Source organism: Onychomys torridus, chromosome X (assembly GCF_903995425.1).
Source record: "Onychomys torridus chromosome X, mOncTor1.1, whole genome shotgun sequence".
Taxonomy (NCBI): Eukaryota; Metazoa; Chordata; class Mammalia; order Rodentia; family Cricetidae; genus Onychomys; species Onychomys torridus.
This window is the reverse complement of record NC_050466.1, coordinates 53,380,819-53,405,315: the sequence shown is the minus strand read 5'-3', so window position 1 is coordinate 53,405,315 and position 24,497 is coordinate 53,380,819. Positions and strand designations below refer to the sequence as shown.

Below are 24,497 nucleotides of genomic sequence, written 5' to 3'. Positions count from 1 at the left end.
TTTCTTTGAAGAGACAGAAAATACTTTAGACTTTACAAATCACATATTAACTTAATCTGCATTACTTATGTTTTCAAAATTTTAAAAATAGAAAATCCATCTCTCATTTATAGATGAGAGCCCATCTCATTATAGACAAGGGCCCATCATAGATAATACTTCTTTGGAGGAGGTGAGAAACAAGAAACAGAGAAGAAAATAAATATAAGCCATATGTATATCAATAGAGGCCTTTCATTATTCTCCTATTTGCTCTCATCCACAAAAGCTCAATAAATTTAACTTTAGTTACCAACTTCATAGCCTGTTATTTCAGAATGCTCCCAAGAAATCACTAAATTCTTTTGAGTCTCTAGCTATGTATGGACGTTTTATGTTATTAGTTTTATCCCATAAATAAGCATAAAATTCAGACCCTATTATCAAACCCACATATAAATGTTCACATACATATATACACAAGTACACTCAAAATTAGCATTTTGTTTTTAGTAACTTTACTACTTATTTGTCAGATCATTAAATAGGTTCACATCAAGAGCCACATACTCTTATCTTGGTTACATGGCTTTCTCCCTCTCTTCCCATACAACAAATTAAGATAACTATGCTTTTCAGATATCTGGTTTGTCTAATTGAGATCATTAAACCTGTTGTTTTAAAATACTTATAGCTATAGTTATAATTGTAGCATTATTACCATGGCCTCATAAAATTATGTTATATTGTTACTCTCTCTTGTCTTCTAGGATGTGGTGCCACAAGTTGTTGCTCCTACAAAGCAGGCTCCAGAATTTGATGAAGAGAGGAGACATAGGTCAATCTCTTCATCTGTCCAACTTTAAAAGTTTATTTTCATTATCCATCCATTGGTGCCATACGGCTTCCAAGTCTGTGAATTGTACTTGGCACCAACATGAAGATCATTTGGGTAAGATATGTGTAAGGAAATACTATTAATTTTTAATTGTGGTAAAAATAGATAGCATAAAATATACCATATTAACCATTTAAATACACAACTCAATACTATTAAATGTTTGTTTTGTTATACCACAAAAAATACTTTTTGTGTAGTTTGAACATGCTTCCAGTAGAGTTGGAATGTTATCTGGAGACTTATGTCCAAGAGTATTGTAGAAATCACAAGAAAGACAAAACACCAGGCAACACTAAAATCCCAGCTTAGTTAGGGATAACTCTGCAGTGCTCCAGCTAAATTCCATACCCTGTATCATTCTAGAAAAAAAAAAGAAAGCTTCAATATTCATGGGAAAGTGTTTAAAGCACATAGACTAGGAATATTACAACCACATAAAGTACTACAAGGTAACGGGGTAGAGAGAGCTTTACCCCTTGTATTGATTCCTAAGGCTCCTGAAAGGATTTCAAACTGGATAGTGTCAGAACATAGTCCAAGAATGTAGTTGTGTAAGGGAAATTCTGAGTGCTTGTGAGAAAACTCCAAGAAAAAAAAAGAGTCTTGTGACCTCAGTTTCTTCAAAAGCACAGAATTGTTCTTGGAATGTGCTTTTGTGCCCCTACCAGGTGTAGTGAATAGGTGTGAGTTTATTTCAGCTGCTGTTATTCATGCACCTCTTTAAAAAAAAGTTTTTGCCACAGGTGGCTTGTCCTTGTAATTGTATACTTTGCTCAGGTGAGTCTTCTTAACCCTCAGAGTTTAAATTATCTGATGTTCTGAATAAAGTTGGCTTTTACATAAGACTTTAGAGCACATCATTTTTAGGCCCACTCTCCCAGGTTGACATGGCTAACTAGAGCAGTAAACAGATCGAATGAAATATGGAAATATATTTTCTCACAATTCTAAGGGTCTTTGGAAAATCACAGTATTAGAAAGGCTACACTCCCTTTAAAGGTCTAGGAGATAACTTCCTTTACCTAACCTATTCTGTTTTCTTTTAGTTGCCAGCAATTCTTGGCATTTTGGTTTGCTTGCTTTCTTTCTTGCTTGCTTGCTTATAAAAGCATCACTTCAATCCTTGCTTCCATCTTCATATAGTTCTGTACATTATTTTGAAGTCAGCCTCTTCTTATAAAGATGGCAATCATTATAACTTTTTAAACTTGACTATATCTGCAATGGCTATCTCCAACAATGTATTTATTCTGTCTTCTCAAGTTTCTTGTCAACATTTTATAGTTTTGAATACAGAGATACTACTTTGTTGGTTAAATTTATTCCTAAGTATTTTATTTTGTTTTGGGAGCTAATATGAATGGAATATTATTCTTGACTTTTTTGTAGCTAATCAACATCAAGCAAATTTTCTTGATCTTGGTAATTTGTTTCTTTTCCCTTTTAACTTGATTAACATGGCTAAAGATTTATCAGTTTTATTTCTTTCAAGGAAGTCATTTTTGGAGTCATTGATTTTCTTGTCTCCCATTTTCAATCTGTTTCTTGCCAATTTTTGACTGTTCATTAAGTTTAATTTGCTCTTGTCCTATTTCTTAATGTTATTAATTTAGACTATTAATTTTAGACCTTCTTTTCTACTGTATACATTTATTGCAATATATTTCTTTCTAACCACTACTTTAATGCTTCCTAAAATTTTTTGTAAACTGTATACTCATTTTCATTTAGTTCAGAATGTTTTTTATTTTACTTGAAACTGTTAAATAGTATATTTAAATATTAGCTTAATTTCTAAGTGAATGGAACTTTTATATTTTTCTGCTACTTAATTCTATTATACTGAGAAAAAAATTCTGTCTTTAGATTCCTTTAACCTTTTTAAGCATTGTTTTATGGCTCAGAATGTGGTCTATTTTAGGGGATTTTCATGTGTACTTTAGAACAATGGCTCTCTGTTCCACTTGTCAATTTGTCTATTTTTGTAACAGTTATATATACTGTGTTGATTACTATAGCTTTGTAATGTCTTTTGAAATTAGGTAGTATAATGTCTCTACTTTTGTTCTTTCTGGCCAAAATTGTTTTGGCTATTTGGAGGTCTTAGGTTGAAATATTTCTTCTAAGATCATAAACAAGACAGAAAGGTCACAGTTGTTGTTTCTATTGAATATAGGACTAGAAATCCAAACCAGGGTAATTAGATGAGACAAAGAAATGAAGGTATGATTTTGCATATAGAAAACCATGAGGGTTCCACACAAATACTGCAATAACCAATACATTAATGAAGTGAGGCTGTAGGATATATATTTAATGAACAATTAGAGGGCACAAAACTTTCAGTGTATGTATCATAGTTCTGAGATCGCTAATCCTTGGAATAGCTTATAAGCATCCCACTGTTATTCAAAAGTCATGCTTAAAAACTTTAAACTAGCCAGGCGGTGGTGGCGCATGCCTTTAATCCCAGCACTAGGGTGGCAGAGGCAGACGGATCTCTGTGAGTTTGAGGCCAGCCTGGTCTCCAAAGCAAGTTCCAGGAAGGATGCAAAGCTACAGAGAGAAACCCTGTCTCGAAAAACAACAACAACAACATCAAAAAACCCATAAACTATCAATGTTTATGCCCTTTGCCAATAGATATATGGGTGAATTGAGTCACATTAAGTATTCACATTTACAAGTCTACATGGTCTTTACTTTCTCCTTTTCTCATGTCTTCTTTGTGCCTACACAATGCTTCATTTTCTTCCAGGGACAAGTAGAATACACTTGCAACTTTCCATCTTTTTTTAGTGTGCACACAGACTTGCAGAACTATGCATCTTTCCAAACACAAAATGCATGTTGGAGCTTTTCAAGACCCTTTATAACTACCTCATTCTCTGGTTCACCTTGTTAGATTTCTGGGTATTCTTTTAGTGTGTTTCTTGCCTCCACAAAACCCAGGGCATAGGCTTCTCTGAATTGTAGTCAGACACTTTTCTCTGTCCTTCCCCAGTCCCACAGTCCTGCAGTAGCTTTTAAAATAATAACTCAGAAGCTTAATAATTACAAACTGCTTAGTCTATAGCTCAGGCTAATTGCTACCTAGCTGTTACATCTTAAATAAACCCATTTCTATTCATGTATATTTTGCCACATAGCAATAGCATTACTGGTCTGCTGGCATCTTGTGCCTTGGGCAGCTGGATGGTGTCTGCTCTGACTCCTCTCCCTGGCTCTTTCCTTGGATTTCCTGCTTAGCTATAACCTGTCTTGCCATAGGCCAGAGCAGTTTCTTTATTAACCAATGGTAGCAACACATATTCACAGCATACAGAAAGACCATCTCACAGCATTTCCCCTTTTCTGTCTAATCAAAAAGGATGGTTTTCATTTTAACATAGTAAGATTACATATAACAAAACAGTTATCAAGCAAGAATTACAGTTATAATATTTAGTCTATTTGAATTTAGCAAAATTAAAGAAAATACTCTATCATCTATTCTGTATTTACAAGTCTAAAGTTTCATAAGGAAAACTGTAATTATAACTATCTTGTTTTCAACTCCATCAAAGACCCCAGAAGGATAATATCTGAAGAAAGTAGAAGTGCATTGCAAGCAATTTTCAAAATTCTAGAAATGACAGAGACATCTAGCTGCCTGGACAGTCACCCAAAGTTCCTCTGCAATGTTGGGGCATCCACTTTTGGCTATAGGTGTAGAATATCTGGCAGACCATTTTCTGAAGCAGGATATTTTGAAAGACTGTATTACCCTGTCTTGGCAAGGTTCAGCAGTAACTTTTCCTTGTGTCCTGATAAATAATTAATATCAAGCCTCTTAGTGATTATTATAATAATGGCAGCTGTGGGACTGAGCAGGAGTGGGCAACTTTTAGCTACACTGAACTCTTTTCCAAATCAAGATAGTTCACATTGACAGCATAGTTGCTGGTTTTCTTGGTTTGTCTACTCTTACAGAAATACTGATAATGGAGCTAGAGTAGGAATAAGGAATGTCTAAAACAGACCACATGTTTCTACTTTTACTATCTAAAGTTCAGTAGATATTTTCTTGAATAAGTGTTTTTTTAAATAAATTTATTGTGTATATTTAATGTAAGTAACATGGTATTATGAGATACATGTAGACAATAAAATTATTAGTTATTTATTAAGCAAATTAACATTTATACACTATTATTAACTATACTCACATTGTACATTAAATTTATAGTCTTGATCATCCTACTCCTCTGCTACTGTGTATCTTCTGATCTATAGTTCCTATTTCCTCCCAGTTGTCTTTTTCCCAGTAACTACTTCTTTATCCTCTATCTCTGTATAGTTGAATTTTTTTATTTTCCACATAATATGTGAAATCATACCACATTTTTCATTACATACTTGACTTAGTTCATTAAGCATTATATCCTGCAGAGCCATCTGTTGTGGCAAATGGCAGGATATCCTTAATTGTCTGCCTGTCTATCTATGTATCTATCTATGCATCTATGTATATATGTATGTATGTCTCTATCTATCTATCTATCGATCGATTGATCGATTTTAAGGCATTGTCTCACTTTGTATCAAAGCTAACCTAGCACTCATTATGTAGTCTTTGTTGGCCTCAAACTCAAGATCCTTTTGTCTCAGCTTCCTGAGTGCCAGGATTATAGACCCATGGCTTAGAGAGTTAGCACTGATGAAGAAGAAAAGTGACAGTTGGAGGCAATGAGGACTTAGCTAACTGTGCTGGCTAGTTTGATGTCAACTAGAATCATCAGTGAGAAGGGAAACTCAATTGAGAAAATGTCTCCTTAAGGGCTATAGGCAAGCCTGTAGGGCATTTTCTTAATTAATGATTAATAGTGGGCCCATCCCATTGTGGGTGGTGCCACCTCTGGGCTGGTGGTCCTGGATTCTATAAGTAAGCAGGCAAGCCAGTAAGCATTACTCCTCCATGGCCTCTGCATTAGCTCCTGCCTCCAGGTTCCTGTCCTGTTTGAGATCTTATCCTGATATCCTTTAATGATAAACAGTATATCCTTTAATGATAAACAGTAATGTGAAAGTAAGCCAAATAAACCCTTTCCTCCCTAAGTTGCTTTGGCCACGGTATTTCATCACAGCAGTGATAACCCTAACTAAGAAAGAAACTGGTACCAGGAGTGAAGTGTTGTTATGACAGACCTGACCATGTAGGTTTTGGGAAGATTGTAAAAGTACTTTGGATCTTTGGGCTAGAAAATCCATTGAGTGTTGAGACTTCAGTGGGCTGTTCTATAGGAGTCTTTAAGATAAAGAATGTTGAGTGTAGTCCAAACAATGAAAGCCTGGCTTGTAAAGTTTCAAATGAAAGCAAAGACTCTATCAGGCCATTTGTGTAATGAATCTGTGGTGTTTGGTCAGCTGGAGCTGAAGAATCAGCTGTGATTAACAAGAGTCCAAAACCACTGAAGTAAAACCTTTGCTTTTCTGGGGTACTAGATGATGGTCAGCTGAGGCTGAAGAATCAGCTGTGATCAGGAAGAGACCAGCATCACTGAGGTTAAGACTTCTGGGAAGTGTTATCACAGGGTCTGCACACAGGAGCTGTGTTCCAGAGGAGGACAAGGTTGTACCTTGTGCTGTCAGCCAAACTTAATAGTTTAAGAGCCACCCGGATGGTACTGGTTTTGAAGGCATGAAGGGGTTGTGGAGAGAAGCTGAGGCTTGGCTCTGAGTGGCAGAGCTGCAGTCCCTGATAGAGCCCAGGAGGGGCTATTGGTGAAAATGCAGCCCAGTTGCTGCAAGAGATCCCAGCATTTTGGAGATGCCAATACCATGGGATGACCACCAATAACAACAGCAGTAGTGGAGAGGAGCCAGCCAGAGCCTATAAAACAAGCTGTGTGTGCTACACAGGGTGAAGCTAGAGAAATGACCCAAGGCCTTTGGAGGAGTCTAGAAGATAATGAGTGGATCCTAGATATTGGATGTTGAATTATTTATACTGTTGGAGTTTGAACTTTTAAAGAGAGTTTGGAATTTTCACAGGAACTTTGGATTTTAAAAGAGACTGGATATTTTATAGACAATTTTTAAGTGTTTAATTTTTTAAACATTATAGGACTTTTAAAATTTGGAATATTTATATTAATGTGTAATCTCGGGGATAAACAAGAAAGGAAAGGCCTTGGCTTAACAGTGATGGAGTGTAATATGGATCATACAGTAGACTTATTTTTGGCTTATTTGAGAATTCTCTATACTGATTTCTAGAGCAGCTGCAGTAGTTTGCAATTCTACCAACAGTGAATGAGGGGTTCTCTTTCCCCATGTCCTCACCAGCATTTGTTGTTCATTGTTTTGTTGATCTTTGTCATTCTGACTGGGGTAAGATGAAATACCAAAGCTGTTTTAATTTGCATTGCCATAATTGCTAGGAAGGATGAACACTTTTTGAGATACTGCTTTGCCATTTTTATTTCTTTTGAAAACTCTATTCACCCTTTGATCTACAATGGTGTCCTGCCTGCAAGATATGGTGGCATAAATCTTGTATCTGATATCTGATTTGATTTAAGGCCCACTTTACAAGATAGATCCATAACCAACACTGCTGGGATGACCAAGAAGCTGAGACTAGATAGCCCAGGACCTAGGGCAAAACCAAATATTACTTTTCTACTGAAAGAACATAGCAATAAAATGACTCCTAATGACATTCTGCTATACTCAAAGATAAGTGCCTAGCACAGACACCATCAGAGAAGCTTTAAGAGCCAGAGGGGATAGAGAACACCAAGAAAACAAATCCCTCTAATGATCAAAACACACATGAATGCAAAAAGAGACAGAGGCAGCATGGATCCTGCATGGGTCTGTATCAGGTCCTTTGTGTATATATTATGGCTTCCTTTCAGAAGAGGAGACAGAAAGAGTATAAGGGCCAGAGGATATGGAAGATACCAAGGCAATACTGCCCTCTAAATTAACAGGATTGACACACATACGAACTCACAGAGACTGGGGCATGCATGGGTCCATACTAGATGGGGTCCTACAGCTGAAAGGAGAAGTGGACACATGCCCTCATTCCTAACCCTGAAGCAATCGCCAATTGATAACCATTTGCAAATAAGAAACTAGTTTTCTCTAAAGGTGTCTCACTGGGGAAACAAACTACTCTCAAGGGTAGGCTGCATGCCCAGCAGTAGAGGGTCAACAGAAAATGAACTCAATGGCATCTTTGGAGTTTTTTTTTTTTTGTCTCATAATGTCATGTCAGGGATTAAATTTTTTTTTTTAATCTTTCATTTTACTTATGTTTCTCCTCTATCTTTTTACCCCATGGGTCCTTTGTGTATATATTATGGCTTCCAGTTTGGTGTTTTTCTGGGATTCCTGAGTGTGCCAACAAGTAGGTCTCTGCATCAGTATCCATTTTTTGTGTCTTTTCTTGGGCTCTTTTTCTTCTGTTTGTTTTGTCCTATTCTGATGAGTTAGCTTTTGTTTTATCTTATTTATCTTATCTTAATAATATTTTTTATTATTATTCTTTAGAAGCCTGTTTGTTTTCTAATGAGAGACAGAAAGAGGATGGACCAAGTGGGATTAGTGGTGGGAGGAACTGGGAGGAGTAGGGGGAGGGGAAACCATAATCAGTATATTTTATATGAAAAAAATCTCTTTTCAATAAATGGGGGGAAGGCAAGAAAACAGAAGCTAATAGTATTGAAAAGATGCGAATAGTTTCCATGAAACAGAGGGGGACCAAACTGGCCTGGAGAAAGAGTCAGAGAAAACACAGAAGTATGCCATGCTTGGAGCCCAGCAGCTTCTACACTACAAGGAAAGATTGAGTTCTTGTTCTATCTTTTTTAATTAGTCATTATAAGTTCAAATTAATTGGAGTAGTTTTCTTTTACTTCTTAAACAAAAGCTTTATTACTTTTACTGTTGTTTTTAAAGCTTTTCATCATTTTATTTTTATACATTTTAATTAAAATATAATTACACCACTTTTTCCCTTCTCTTTTATCACTCCAAGTACTCCCAGGTGCCCTCCCTCCAATACCTCTCTCATCCCCCACTCTCAAATTGACGGCTTCTTTTTCTTTGATTATTGTTATTACATGTATACATATATATGTATGTATGTATGAATATATAAATACAACCCTGAAAAAAAAACCCTCTCTGTTCAGATCCATAGCTTATTGTTTTACCTGGGTTCTTTGTTTCCTTGACTTTTTGTAGTTCTTTCCACATTCTGGATATTTACCCACTGTCAGATGTATAGCTGGCAAAAATTCTCCCCCATTTTATGGGATTCCCCTTTATTCAACTAATTATTTCCTTACTTGTACTTTTTTAGTTTTGTGAGGTCCCAGTTGTCAATTGTTGGCCTTAATTCCTGGGCAAATGGAGTCATATTCAGAAAGACCTCCCCTACACCTTTGTCAATTATATTTTCTCATAGCAGTTTCAGTGTTTCAGTTTTCACATTGAGGTTTCTGATCCACTTGGAGTTAGTTTTGGTGGAGAGTGATATATATAGGTCTGATGTCATTCTTTTACAGTATACATCTAATTTTTCCAGGATCATTTTGTTGAAAATGCTGTCTTTACCCTGGTGTATGTTTTTTGTCCCTCTGTCAATATCAGATGGCTGTAGTTACATATACTCATGTTGGAATCTTCTATTTTGTTCCATTGGTCTATATTTCTCTCTCTCTCTCTCTCTCTCTCTCTCTCTCTCTCTCTCTCTCTCTCTCTCTCTCTCTGTGTGTGTGTGTGTGTGTGTGTGTGTGTGTGTGCGCGCGCCAGTACCATGCTGTTTTTATACTCTGCAATATCTCTTGAGATCTGGGATGGCAATCCCTCCAGCATTGTTTTTTGTTTTGTTTTGTGTTTTTGCTCAGGATAGCTTTGACTATCTAGGATCTTTTGTGGTTCCATATGAATTTTAGAATTTTTTTTCTATTTCTATGAAGACTTCTGTGGGATTTTGATTGGAACTGTATTGAATCTACAATAACTTGGTTTTGGTAGAATGGTCATTTTCATAATATTGAGTCTACCAGTTCATGAACATGGAAGGTCTTTCCATTTTATAGTATCTTCTGAAGCTTCTTTCTTCAGAGATTTAAAGTTTTCATTGTATATATTTTAACCTATCAGGTGTTTTTTTAATAATTTGAAGAATTTTCTATTCCCAGATAATTTTTCCATTGTCATTTATAAAGAAGTCAATCTTTCTTGTGCTGTCATAAAATGACACCTTTTTTCATTTGCCATATTTCCATGTATTTATGGGTCTAGTTTGGAATGCCATTTTGTTTTCTTGATCTATTATATACTAATACACTTAAAACTATAATTTTATAATGTGCTTTTATAGCTGGTGTCTCATACCTTCTACAAAATTGTTACTTTCTCATTTTTCAAAATGAGTTTTAGAATTATCTTGTCTAATATATGAAAATCTCTAAGATATAGATTGATATTACATGAAATTTGTCCATTAATTTCTAAGTAAATTTATCTTTTCTAGTTTTGAAATTGCCTATCTGTGAATATGGAACCTTTTGGGTTCCTTCAAGTCTTCTAGAATAGTTTAATAGATTTCTTCATATTACTTCTCTACATTTTATTTCCAGTCATATTATAGTTTCTATTGCTTTTGTAAATTTTACTTTTGCTAAATAGGTAAACTGGTATATAGGAAAGTCATTAACTTTCTGTTGATTCTAATTTTTTTATTACTTCAACATAACAGAAGAATTGCTAAAGTAGTACAAAAATACTTCTTGTGCACCCTCTCCTATTTAGGTATATATCTAAGCCTTTTATACTCTTATGTGTTTTATATACCAAAATCATACCATTTGTATCATAGAAATTGTATGATACTTTTAACTGCCAAGGGGCTGTCCTTTGTTACTCTTGTTTGTTAGTAAAATTCTTTTAGAAAGAATGTTTTTTACTGTTGGTGTTTAGTTTTTCTAAATAAGTATTTCTGTTAAATCTGATCTTTTCCCTAGAACTGCAATATTCTAGCACTGTGATGCGCTTTGATTATGTCTGGCTTCGAGACCACTGCCGCTCAGCATCATGCTATAATTCTAAGACTCACCAGCGGAGCTTGGACACTGCCAGTGTGGATTTATGTATCAAACCAAAGACCATTCGTCTAGATGAAACCACACTCTTTTTTACTTGTAAGTATACAGGGATTTCTTGGATTTTTTTGAGGTATTCTTTTAAAGAATAAAGATTTTACGAAAATAATGGTTTGGCTCTTTCCAAAATAGGGAATTTTTCTGTTAGTTTTCCCCCTTGCTTTGGAAGCAGTATCGATAGCATTTTGATTTTGTTTTGTTTTGTTACAGCTAGCATCATACTTAATTTTCAGATGGGATAATCTCTAAGTTAGGAAACATTGCAAGGGTGTCTGCTTTCATCAGTGTTCTGTCTTGATTTGTTTTGCATTTTGTTTTGAGACAAGGTTTTGTAAAATAGCCCCCAGCTGTCCTTAAATTCACTATGTAGATCAGACTGGCCTCATACTAGTGATTCTCCTTCTGAGTGCTTGGGTTGCATGTATAAGAATTAACATTCTCAGCAGAAAGTAAGAGGACCTTGCTTCCCTTGCTTAAGCCAACCCATACCTCCCTGGGAAACCCCTGGACCAGGAGACCAGCCTGAATAGCCTCCTGAACACCATTTCCCCTGCTGAAGCCCTCCTATGCCTCCTGAAAAAAAAATGCTCCAAGTCTGCCTCCTGTCCAGGCCTGCCTACAGCTCCCAAGAATTTTGTTCTGGGATCCCAGCCTGCATATCCCCTGTAGCAAGAAGACGACCAGGGAGACCTACTTAGGCCTTCTCACATTCTCCAGGAACCTCTTGCACTAGAGAAGAAACCTAGGCCTCCCCTGATTAGGCCTGACTATACATCCAGCCACACTTCAGGCAAGGACCATGGGCTCCTACACCATGATGACCTACAGCTCCTAAGTGTGGTGGTATTGTGTTCCCCAAAATACTGTGCACCCTAATTAATTTATCTGGGGTCAGAGAACAGATAGCCACTAGATATAGAGGCTAGAAAATGGTGGCACTCACGCCTTTAATCCCAGCATTTCAGAGACAGAAATCCCTCTGGATCTCTGTGAGTTCAAGGCCACATTGGAAACAGCCAGGCATTGTGACACACGCCTTTAATCCCAAGAAGTGAGCCTTTAATCCCAGGGAGTGATGGCAAAAATAGAAAGATATATAAGGCGTGAAGACCAGAAACTAGAAGCACTTGGCTGGTTAAGCATTTGGCTGGTTAAGCATTCAGGCTTTCGAGCAGCACAGTTCAGCTGAGGCCCATTTTGGATGAGAACTCAGAGGCTTCCAGTCTGAGGAAACAGAATCAGCTGAGGAACTGGCAAGGTGAGGTAGCTGTGGCTTGTTCTGCTTCTCTGATCTTCCAGCTTTCACCCCAGTAACTGGCCTCAGGTTTGATTTTATTAATAAGACCTGTTAAGATTCCTGCTACACTAAGAATTTTGCTTCAGGAGTACAACCAACACATCCTTCCTCAGAAAGAAGAGAATCTGGCTTAGTCTACTTGGGCCTGCCTACACCACTCCAGATATTTCACAAACCCCACAGAGGAAAATGAGCATCTCAACCTTCTGAACATTGTAAATTTGTCTGCTAAAAGAAGAAAGAGAAGTTTTAGAAGAAAGACATAAGGGAAGAAAGGAAAAACATCAACCAACAAACTATTCAAAATGTGCAAGTCCCAGAAAAAAAAAAAAAAAACAAGACTGTATGTCTCCTCCACAAACTAATCACATAATAATAGCACCTAAATGTAAGTAACCTGGAAAAACTTCCAGACAAAGAACTTAAAAGAATAATTACAACTATGTTCAAACAATTCAAAGACATGAATATACTCCAAAAGAACAAAAACAAAGACATGACTGAAATGCAGAAATAAGCCCAAGTTACAAAAATATAATTTAACAAAAAGAATTGCTTAACAAAAGCCAAGCTGATATGAAGCTGGAAATGAAAAATTCAAAAAATTAAAAACTTCAGTGGAAAGACTCACCAACAGAATAGCTAATGTAGAAAACAAAAGACTCGGGTGGGGGGGGGGAGTAGAGAAATTAGATCACTCAGTAAAAGTAAATGAAAAGTTTTTAGAAAATATATTAACAAGTAAGAGCTAGAGTAACAGGGAGTTTGTTGTGAGATCCTTTCTCCTGGGAATGTCAGAAGCTACACTCCTAAAGTCTCACCAACATGACTGCCTAAACATGAGCTGAACAAGAACAACAACAATCATGATCATATGGATGAGGAAAAGTCCAGGAGATCTCAGCCCTATGCAAAGAACTTCAGGCAACTAAGGAATGCTGAAAGTTGGAGAAGTAATCTTCACCACAGGAAGAGGTACACCAACTGGTCATCCAATACCAAATAGTCAGCCCTGTAAACATACATACAAATAACATTATACAGACTATGCATGTTATGTATTTAGAGAAATATACATATAAAAAAACAATGAAAAAAAGAGAGGCCATAAATATGGGAGGTGCATCATGTATTAAAGGATTTAGAGGTAGGAAAGGGGAGAAGAAATTATGTAATTATAATAAAAAATAAGAAAAATTAAAAAAATATATAAGAACAGGGCCTGGAGAGATAAATCATTAGTTAAGCAGTTGCTGCTCTTGAAGAGCATGTAATTTGGTTCTGAGCACCCACATGCCAGCTTCCTATCATCTGGAACACCATAAAAAAACTAACCTTTGAACTGCTGGCATAGAAGAATACCATAGCAAAAGCATAGAAATAGACGGAAATTTTTCTAAACCTAGAGAATAAGATGCCCATTCAGGTACAAGAGGACTACCAAAGAGCCAGAGCCAGAAAAGAAATTCCTCATTACATGTTGTAGTTAAAACATTAAGAACACAGAATAAAGAAAGAATATTGAAAGATACAAGAGAGAAAAGTAAAGTTACTTATAAAAGCAGGCCTATCAGAATAACATCTGATTATTAGACAAAAACTTATAGAAACAGAAAGGCCTGAAAATATATAGTCCAAGTTCTGAAACCACAAATGTCAAACTAGACAGCCTGGTCTACAGAGCTAGTCCAGGACAGGCTCCAAAGCTACAGAGAAACCCTGTCTTGGGAAAAAACAACAACAACAACAAAAAAGAATAGATTAAAGGAATTTATGACCACTAAACCAGCACTACAAAGGATATTTGAAGGACTACTTTGGTCTGAAGAGAAGAATAAACACACCCAAGAGTCACAGGAAATAAATAATTCCAGAAGAGTTAATTCAAAGAAGTCCAAGAAAACACTACAAAACAACAACATGGCACAAATTAATGCACAATTTTCAATAATACCTCCCTTTTTTTGGTTTTTAGAAACAGGATTTCTCTGTGTAGCTTTGGAGCCTTTCCTGGAACTCACTCTGTAGCCCAAGCTGGCCTTGAACTCACAGATCCACCTGCCTCTGCCTCCTGAGTGCTGGGATTAAAGGCATGTGCCACCACCGCCACCTGCCTAATACCTCTTAATATTAATGGTCCCAGCCACCCAATAAAGAGACACAGGTGAACAGATGTATTAGAAAGCAGGATGCATCTTTTTTTAATTGCCTCAAGCACACACACACACACACACACACACACACACACACACACACACCTTACTTGCAACAATAGGTAACACCTTATGGTAAAGGGATGGAAAAATGTAATTCAAACAAGCAGAGCTAAGAAGCAAGCTATTCTAATATCTGACAAAATATACTGAAATTAGAACTAGTTAGAAGAGATATAGAGGGTCTCTTCATATTTATTGAAGAAACAATCCACCAAGAATGTATTATATTTGTAAATATATATGCACCAAACACAGATACACCTAATTTTATTTAAAAAAAAAAAACCATACTATTAGATCTGCAACCACAGATTAACTCCAACACAGTGATAGTGGATGACTTTAACACCTCACTCTCACAAATAGACAGGTCCCCTACAAAAAACTCAAGAGATAAACTGAAGTTAACTTACATCATAAAATAAACAGAAAATGAGAAGAGTTTAACAGACATCTATAGAACAATCCAACCAAACACTAAAGAATGTGCCTTCTTTTTAGCAGCCCATAGAACTTGCTCTAAAATTGACTACTTACAAGGATTCAAAGCAAATCTCTACTAATACAGGAAATTTGAAATAACATCCTGCATTCTATCTGACCACAGTGGAATAAAGGTAGATATCAAGAGCAATACAAAAATACAGAAAGTACATAAAATCATGGAGACTATACAATGCAACACTACTGAATGATAGTTGGGTGAAGAAAGAAATCAAGCAGGAAATTTTCAAATCCTTAGAATTGAATGAAAGTAAAAACACAACATAATAAAATCTATGGGACACAATGAAGGCAGTTCTAAGAAGAAAGGTTATAGCACTAAATGCCTACATAAAAAATGGAGAGATCTCAATTAATAACTTAATCATGCACTTGAAAACCATGGTAAAACCAAAACAACACCCCAAAACAGTAGATAAGAAGAGATAAGCAAAATCATGGATGAAATAGAAGCAGGAAAAAATAGTTTCAATGAAACAGAGTGTTGGTTCTTTGAAATATTAACAAGTTTGACTAACCTTTAACCAAATTAATTAGAAGGGAGAGGAGACACAAATTAATAGAACTAGAGATGATTAAATGGGAGGTATTATAGCAGAGACAGAAAATTCAGAGAATCATAAGGATATACTATAAAAAGCTTATGTTCCAGAAATGTGGAAAGTCTAAAAGAAATAGATGAATTTCTAGATGCATATGACTTCTAAACTTAAACTTACATGAAGTAAATCATTTAAACATACCTATAACAAGCAATTAAATAGGAACAATCATTAAAAATACCCCCAACTATTAAAAAAGAAACAGTCCAGGATCAGATGGATTTGGGACAGAACTCTATAAGACCTTCAAAGAACACCAATACTCTTCAAATAATCCCATTAAATAGAAATGTAAGGAACATTTTCAAATTGTTTTTTATGAAACCACTAATAACTTGATATCAAAAACCAGATGAAAAATTATAGGCCTATATCTCTGATGAAAATAGACACAAAAATTCTCAATAAATACTTGTAAACTGAATTTAAGAGCATAAGAAAAAGTCATCAATCATAATCAAGTGGCTTTCATCCTAGAGATGCAGGTATGGTTCAGCATATGTAAGTCAGTAAGTGTAATCTGCCACAAAAATTAGACTTAGGGACAGAAACCACATGATCATCTTATTAGATGCAGAAAAGAACTTCAATAAAATGCATCTATTCATGATAAAAGTCCTAGAGAGAATCAGGATGTATCTCAAATTAATACAGGCAATATACAACTAGCCAAAAGCCAACATACTAAACAAATAAAAACTCCAATATTTCTACTAAAATCAGAAATAACTATGCCCATTCTCTTGACTCCTGTTCAATATAATGCTTGAAGTCTTAGCTAGAACAACAAAACAAGAAGAGATAAAGTGGATACAAATAGGAAAAAATTCAGATATTTGCAGATGATATGATTCTATGCAAAAAAGATCCTAAAGACTCCAACAGAAAACTACAGCTAATAAATATATTCAGCAAAGTAACAGAGTGCAAAATTAACATGAAAAAAAGTAGCCATCCTCTATACCAATGGAAAACACTAAGAAAACAGGGAAGCAAACCCATTCATAATAGCTTCAGAAAATAAAATATTTTGAACTAAATCTAACCAAGGAAATGGAATACTTGTACAATGAAAACATTAAGACACTTAAAAAAAAAAAAGTGATGTAGATACCAGAAAATAGAAAGTCATCTCGTGCTTATGGAGTGATATTGTGAAATGGCCATCTGACCAAAAGCAATCTATAGATCCCCTGCAACCCCATCAAAATTCCAATGTAATTCCTTACAGAAATTGAAAAACAATCTCAGAATTCAAATGCAAGCACAAAAGACCCAGAATAACCAAAACAATCCTGAACAATAAAATCACTGTTAGATATAGCCATCCTTGATTTTCAAGTTATACTACAGAGATACAGTAGTAAAAACATCATATTACTTGTGTATAAACAGATATATTGGGGACAGAGAGGTGTTTCAGTGGTTAAGATCATATACTGCTCTTATATAGACTGAAGTTAGATTCCCAGAGTATTCATTTTAAGTGGTTTACAACAGCCTAGAACTCAAGCTTTAGGGGATCAAATGCCTCTGGCTTCTGAGGGCAGGTGCACTCATGTGCAGATACCCACACACAAGCATACACACACAAACTAAAATGAATACTTTAAAAATAAAACACATTGATTAGTGGGAACAGAATTGAGGACCCAGATATAAGCCCATGCTCCTACAGACATCTAACTTTTGACAAACAGGCTTTGTCAAACACATTGGAGAAAAAACCAGCATCTTTGACAAATTGAATAGTCAAATTGAATAGCTACATATAAAACTGGATCCTGTTTCTTACCTTGCGCAAAACACAATTCCAAATGCATCAAGAATCTCAACATAGGACCTAATATCCTGAATCTGATAGAGGAGAAAGTAAGAAATACACTTCAACTCATATGCACAGAATGTAATTTTCTGCTTTGTTTTTTTTTTCTCTCTCTCTCTCTTCAAGACAAGATTTCTCTGTGTAGCTCTGACTGTCCTGGAACTTACTCTGTAGATCATGCTGGCCTGGAGCTGAAAGGTCCATCTGCCTCCATCTCCCAGGTGCTAACACTGCCTGGCTGGAAGTAACTTTCTAAACAGGACCCCAGTAGGGTAGCCATTAAGACAAACAATTAATAATTGGAACTTCATGAAACTTAAAAGCTTATGTATAGTAAAAACACCATTATTTGAGTGAACAGTCAGCCTATAGAAAGAGAAAAAATTACTAGCTCTACATCTGACAGAGGGTTAGTATCTAGAATATATGAGGAACTAAAAAAAAAAAAAAAGCTAAACTAAACACCAAGAAAACAAGCAACCCAATTTAAAAAATAGGAGCATGAATGCAAGCAAAGCTCCCCAAAGAAGAAATAAAAATGGTTGATAAATCATTTTAATACTTTAAAAACATTCAGCATTCTTAATCAGCAGGGAAAGACAAAGTAAAACTACTTTCAGAATTCATCTTATATGACTAATATTTTTTTAAAGAGTACTAGATTGTGTGTGTGTGAAGGGAAGCACTTATTTACTGTTGATGGAGTTCAGACTGGTGTAGCATTATGGAAATGTACAGAGGTCCCAAAAAAAGCTAGAAATAGATCTACAGTATAATTCAGCTATACAAATTTTGGGCGTATATCCAAAAGACTTTCTGCCCTTGTTCATTGCTGCTCTATTCAATATAGCTAGGAGATGGAAACAGTCTAGATATCTATCAGATTATGAATGGTAATGAAAATGTACATATATTCAACAAAATATTATTCAGTTGTAAAAAAATGAAATTCACATATAAATGAATACAGCTGGAAATTATCATTCTAAGTCAGATTACCTAGATGCAGAAATACAAAAGCTGCATGTTCTCATTTGTGTGGATACTAGCTTTGATTTATTTGTATGATACATGTGTTTAAATTGGAGTAACCATAGAAGTCAGAAAACTAGGAAAGGGACATGAGAGGAGAATTTCAAGGGAATGGGTATCAGGTGGTATGAAGGGGGAAAGATAAATAAAGGAACAGGAAGGTTTAGGTGGGATGGGGACTAGAGCAGCTGGGTAGGAAGAGGTAGTTATGAAAAGGGTAACTCACATTTGAAAAAGCCATATGGAAACCTACTACTGTAAAAGCTTCCCAAGTATATAATTAACAAATATAAAAAAGAGTTTAAATAGTGTTACTCTATAGCAGAGGGGAGAATACCTATCACACATAGTATAGGCTCTGAAATTAAAATTTCAATGCCAGGTATAAGTTAATTCTTTTATGATGTAGGATGGTCCTTCTGTACATTATGAATGTGTGTTGCTCTCATTGGTTGATAATAAAGCTGTTTGGGCCTATGGCAAGGCAGGATAAGGTTAGGTGAAGAATGAAACTGAGGACTCAAAAGAAGAGGGATGGAATTGAGGCAGACCTGAGCCAGCCACCCAAGGAACAAGATGTCAGTAAGCCACAGACCACATGGGAATACATAGATTAATAGAAATGGGTTCATTTAAATGTAAGAGCTAATTAGTAATAAACCTAAGCCATTGGCCAAGCATTTATAATGAATATAAGCTTCTGTGTGTTTATTTGGGACTAGATGATCAAGAGAGAAAGGCTCCTCCTCTGGTTACACTTTTATAGTTGTTGGTTAGTGGAAAAGAAGCAATGAACCAGAGGCTTGGTTCTTTGGGTCAGTCTTTTAACTAACTATGTTAGCACATGAAAGGACTTAGCTGAAACCTTAAACCTTTGTCTTATAGTCTAACATGAATAAAGGAGAATTTGCATTCTCCTATAGGACATCTCCAGACACTGTCAGAATCAGTTGGTAGCACAAGCTCGATAATGAGATGGAAATGGCATTCACACATGTTTTATCATCCTGGAAGAGTTGTCTCCATCTAAATCATCTCTCAAGAAATTAAATTAGGAGTCATGACAACTCTTTTGGAATAAAGCCATCATCAGTTTGGTGTTTACAAGAGGAATAATTGCAGACAGATTGCAAAGACTTTTGAGGTCCCATGTAGTTCTTAGACACACACACACACACACACACACACACACACACACACACACCATCTAGAAAGAGGGGATACCTGTACTTTTTGATGAACTTTGTAAGAAAAGCACCTACCAGACATGACAAAGCCATTGCACAAAAACTCACAGTTGTGACTGTTTGCATATGATCAAGCCAGCCAAAATTCCCAGCATGGATGAGGAAGAGACTCATGAAGTAGTGTCAGTGGATTTAAAACACAGCACATAAGGTTTGAGGGGAAAGTGGTAGGCAAGAGGAATTGGAGGGGAGTGAATGGGAGGTGGATTTGATCAAAACATGCATCTATGAAATTCTCAAACAATTAAAAATGTAAAACTAATGTCAGAGAAATAAATGAACATTTTTAAGTAGTAAATTGTCAGTTTTTCAAATTTTTATTTTAATGCTTTTTTTCTCTTAAAAAGGGCCAGATGGTCATGTGACTAGATATGATCTGGATTGGCTGGTGAAAAATAGCTATGAAGGGCAGAAACAAAAAGTTATCCACCCTAGAATATTATGGAATGCTAAAGTCTACCAACAAGCCCAGGTTCCATCTGTTGATTTCCAGAGTTTCTTAGAAACAAATGATGAAGTGAAGAAGTTTCTGCAGAACTTTCTGCTATATGGAATTGCATTTGTAGAAAATGTCCCTCCCACTCAAGAACACACAGAGAAGTTGGCGGAAAGGATCAGTTTAATCAGGTAATTTACTAATTTTCTGAAATCCACAGTAACTAATTTCTAGAGTGTGAGCACCAATTAAAAGATGTAAAAAGATCTAGTTCATGGAGCATCTTCCTCAAATGCATTAGGCCCAGGTTTAGTCTCTAATACTGCCACACACCCCCCAAGAAAGTAATCTCTCTCCTCCTCCCTTCCCTCTCCATCAATACTTCCTCCTTGTACTATATTCTGCTCAAAGGGGGCCTGAAATTGTAAAATTTCTATATTTTAAAAATATAAAAAGAGGGTCTAAAAATTATCCAGTTTTTATCATTGTAAATTCCTATCTCTCAATCATAAATTGGTTGTTAATGCTTCATTGGATACATTGTATTGCATTTAATTAGCATACTCACACCCTATATTTTATTTTGGACATTATAGCAATCTTTAATCATGTTTTATTGTCTGTTCCACTGATAAGCACTTGGTGCTAAGATACAATTAGTGACTTTTCCAAGATCACTATGACAGTAAGCAGTATACCTAGGGTTTCCTTATCCTAAATAAAGTATTCTTTTCTTTACTATTCTCCATTTCACATATAGCTTGATCTTCTGTAGCATTAAATGTGACATAAACTTAGTTCATTACAAATAGTATTTGTTTTTTTTTTATTTAATAAAATTCATGTGTTCATTGTGCTGCCCAAAGTACCCAAGTATGCTGGGTCATTCGAACAGTGCTAGTAAAGCATAATCAATAGCATTTATAAGCCATTCAGTTTGAAACACAATTCCAAAGCTCTAAAATAAAGTAAATTGCTGCTAATCAAACTATTGAGAAGGCTTGGAAACTTATTTCAAAAGTAAAAGTATTTCCTATTTGCTCTTGGATTTAGGTGTTGTGGTGCAGTCCTTTAATCCCAGGTGTATCTCTGAATTCAAGGCCAGCATGGTCTATAGAGTGAGATATAGGACAGCCAGGGCTACACAGAGAAATCCATCTTGAAAAACCGTACAAAAAAAGTATCCTTTCCTCAGATCTGAACCCACTGAGAAAATAAATGCAAAATCTAATTTATTATTCTACAAGAGAAATACAGCAGGTCTCATAATCGTAACAAAAATATCACTTTCTCTTTTTCTTGTTCCTCTGTGTTCAAAAGATTAAATGAAAAAAGCATCTCTATGATATATGAATAATATGGAAACTTCTGTCACCCTTATTAGACTATCTACTATATTAGAAAAGGACTGTTGTTGAAAAATCTAAATATTAATGAAAGACTGTAGTTCTTATATTAAAATTGTACTTACTATAAGCAGCCATATCATTGTTTCTATAAGATGAAAGTAAACAAATGGAATAGCCTTAAATGAGGAGGCTATTAAAATAATCATATAAACAACAGGCAGTGATCTCTGAGCTTTCAGAATGTGCAGTATTTCAGTATTTCAATGGTTTTCAGTTCACATTCCCAGAGTGTCAATCAATGACAGACTGGTATTTTTATCTGTCAATTTCACCTCATAGCAATCTGTAACAACAATAACTATTATATATATGTTAAGAGGAAACAATGATGAATAAAATTATAAATATTACAATTAAATATTACATTGAGTATTACATTAAAAATTAATTATTACAAATAAATATAATTTTTCTTGATTTTACTTGGCAGAGAAACCATCTATGGAAGGATGTGGTATTTCACTTCAGATTTTTCCAGAGGTGACACTGCATACACCAAGCTAGCTCTAGATCGGCACACTGATACTACCTACTTTCAAGAGCCCTGTGGGTAAGTATATTATACTTTTCTGGTGTACTCTTCTTCTAGTTGATGGTCTTAAATAGTTTCTTAATTGTATTCCATTCTATTTCAATGAAGATCATGCTTACTTACTGTGGACTTTGAGTATTTCTTTGTCTTCCTCTGGAAACATAGCCATTTAATAATATTCTAGTTAAGTCTTCATTAAACATTTAGGAATATAATTTGTATTTAAAATACAACACATACACATGTGTGTATGTGGAAAGAAACAGACACTGGCTTACACTGTAGCCCTGGATGCGCTGTCCTAGAACTGGAATTCAATATAGCCTAGTCTTGAACATTTCTCCTGCCTCAGCCTTCCAACCCATTATACAGGTTTACAATATTTTCTCAAAGTAATTACAGCTCACCAAAAAAGTTAATTAACTATAATATAAGCTTTAGAAATTACATTTTTGGCATGGTAACAGAGACCTTTAATTCCAGAACTCAGGAGGCAGAGGTTGGTGGATTTTACTGAGTTCAGAAACAGCCAGGGCTCAACAATAAGAATTTATCTTTTAAAAAAAAATTACATCTCCTTGCATTTACTGTGTTATAGCAAAGAGGTCAGTCCTATAAACACTGCTGTTATTAGTATGCTATTAAGAAGACTCTGAATCTAACAAGAAGTTGAAGAGGAGAAATGGCAGAAAAATAACTTTTTTCATATTAAATCAGTAGCTATACACTAGTATTTGCTACTTAATAGAGGCCTCTATGATTGTTGCTTTGTCATTGTTGATCTTGCTTCTGTATACAGATTATGAGCCTGAGGCAATGATATTAGTTAAATGATTGTACATGTACATGTGGTGTTAAAAATATAGTAGGAAAAGGTGATAGTACCCATCTGATTATTGTTACATTGGTTTATTTGAAGAGTTTGAATCTTAAAAATATTCTGGGCCAGAGAGATGGCTCAGCTGGTTAAGACACTTTTCAACAAACCTGGTGACCTGTGTTTAGTCTCTGGGACACCCACATGGTGGGATGGGAGAACCGATTCCCACAAGTTTTCCTCTGGCCTCCACACATATGCTATGGCGTATACACATGCACACGTTCTACCAACATTAGAGATAAACAACTATTTTTCCCTTTTACCCTTTCTAGTCAATTATAAAGACTGAGTAGATTTGCAGGGTAGTGATACTGGTGAAGAGTTAAGGCTGTGACATCAACTAGACCTTGCCCTACAACCCAAACTGAACATGTATTATAAGCTTTTTGATGTTGAGCATGTAAGTTAAAATCTCCTAGCATCCTTATCTTCATCTTTAAAATGAGATTAGCAGTACAACCTATCCATTAATGTTGATAAGGGATTAAATTTTGTAATAAATTTAAAGCATTTAACATTCTTCAGTAAGGATTAGTTGTAATTACCATTTTAGTTATTGTAATCGCCACTATCATCTTCATTGTTACATGCCTATCTTTTCCAAAGCCAGCTTTGCTCTGGATATCATCATTTCTTCAACTAGAGGTACGGAGCAATTGGACTAACCTGTAGCATTCTATAAGGACAGGGGACCACATTGCTGATATGTAAAATTAAAACACAAATATAATAAAAATTATTGCTTCAGTTAAAAAAATAAAGTTTTACACAAGTTGTAGTGAGCTCCATAAAAAAGAAAAATATTTATTTTAGTAGTAAAGATGGGGTTTTTGGTGGTGGTGGTGGTGTGTTTTTCCATTTGTTTTATTTTGTTTAGACATGGTCCCATGTATACCAACTTGGCCTCAAATTCAACATGGAGCTGATAAGGATGGCCCTCTAAAATTCTGGGATTACAGGCATATGTTACCACACATCAATCATGCTGGTGCTGGGAACTGAACCCTGGGCTTTGTGTATGGTAGGTAGGTATTCTACCAACCGAGCAAAATCTTAAAACAAAACAAAACAAAACAAAATTTTGTTTTAGTTTTGCTTCTTTCTGTAATGGGGGGGGGTATTTGATTTTGTGTGCCAATGCACACAAGGGTAGGTAAAAAGATAACCTCTGAGAGGCACTTGTCTCCTTCCACTGTGTCTTAAATAGGGTTACTATTGCTGTGAAGGGACTCCATGAACACAGCAACTCTTATTATTATTATTTTTTTGGTTTTTCTTTATGTAGCTTTGCACATTTCCTGGAACTCACTCTGTAGCCCAGGTGGGCCTCAAACTCACAGAGATTCACCTGTCTCTGCCTCCAAGTGCTGGGATTAAAGGCGTGTGCCACCACTGCCCGGCCACAGCAACTCTTAGAAAGAAAACATTTAATTGGGGTGTGTAGTTGAAGCTAGATATAACATCTTAAATTAAC

At 35.6% G+C, this 24,497-nt stretch overlaps 1 protein-coding gene across 1 annotated transcript in view; it reads left to right on the top strand.

Annotated features, from left to right (window-relative positions):
* Positions 1-749: 749 nt before the first annotated feature.
* Positions 750-24,497, top strand: part of Tmlhe (trimethyllysine hydroxylase, epsilon) — a 45,959-nt gene continuing 22,211 nt past the window's right edge. The window contains exons 1-4 of the mRNA XM_036175389.1: positions 750-931; positions 10,906-11,082; positions 20,114-20,393; positions 22,042-22,161. Coding sequence (XP_036031282.1) covers positions 751-931; positions 10,906-11,082; positions 20,114-20,393; positions 22,042-22,161 — 758 coding nt within the window. The 5' untranslated portion in view covers position 750. The remainder of the gene's footprint in view (positions 932-10,905; positions 11,083-20,113; positions 20,394-22,041; positions 22,162-24,497) is intronic.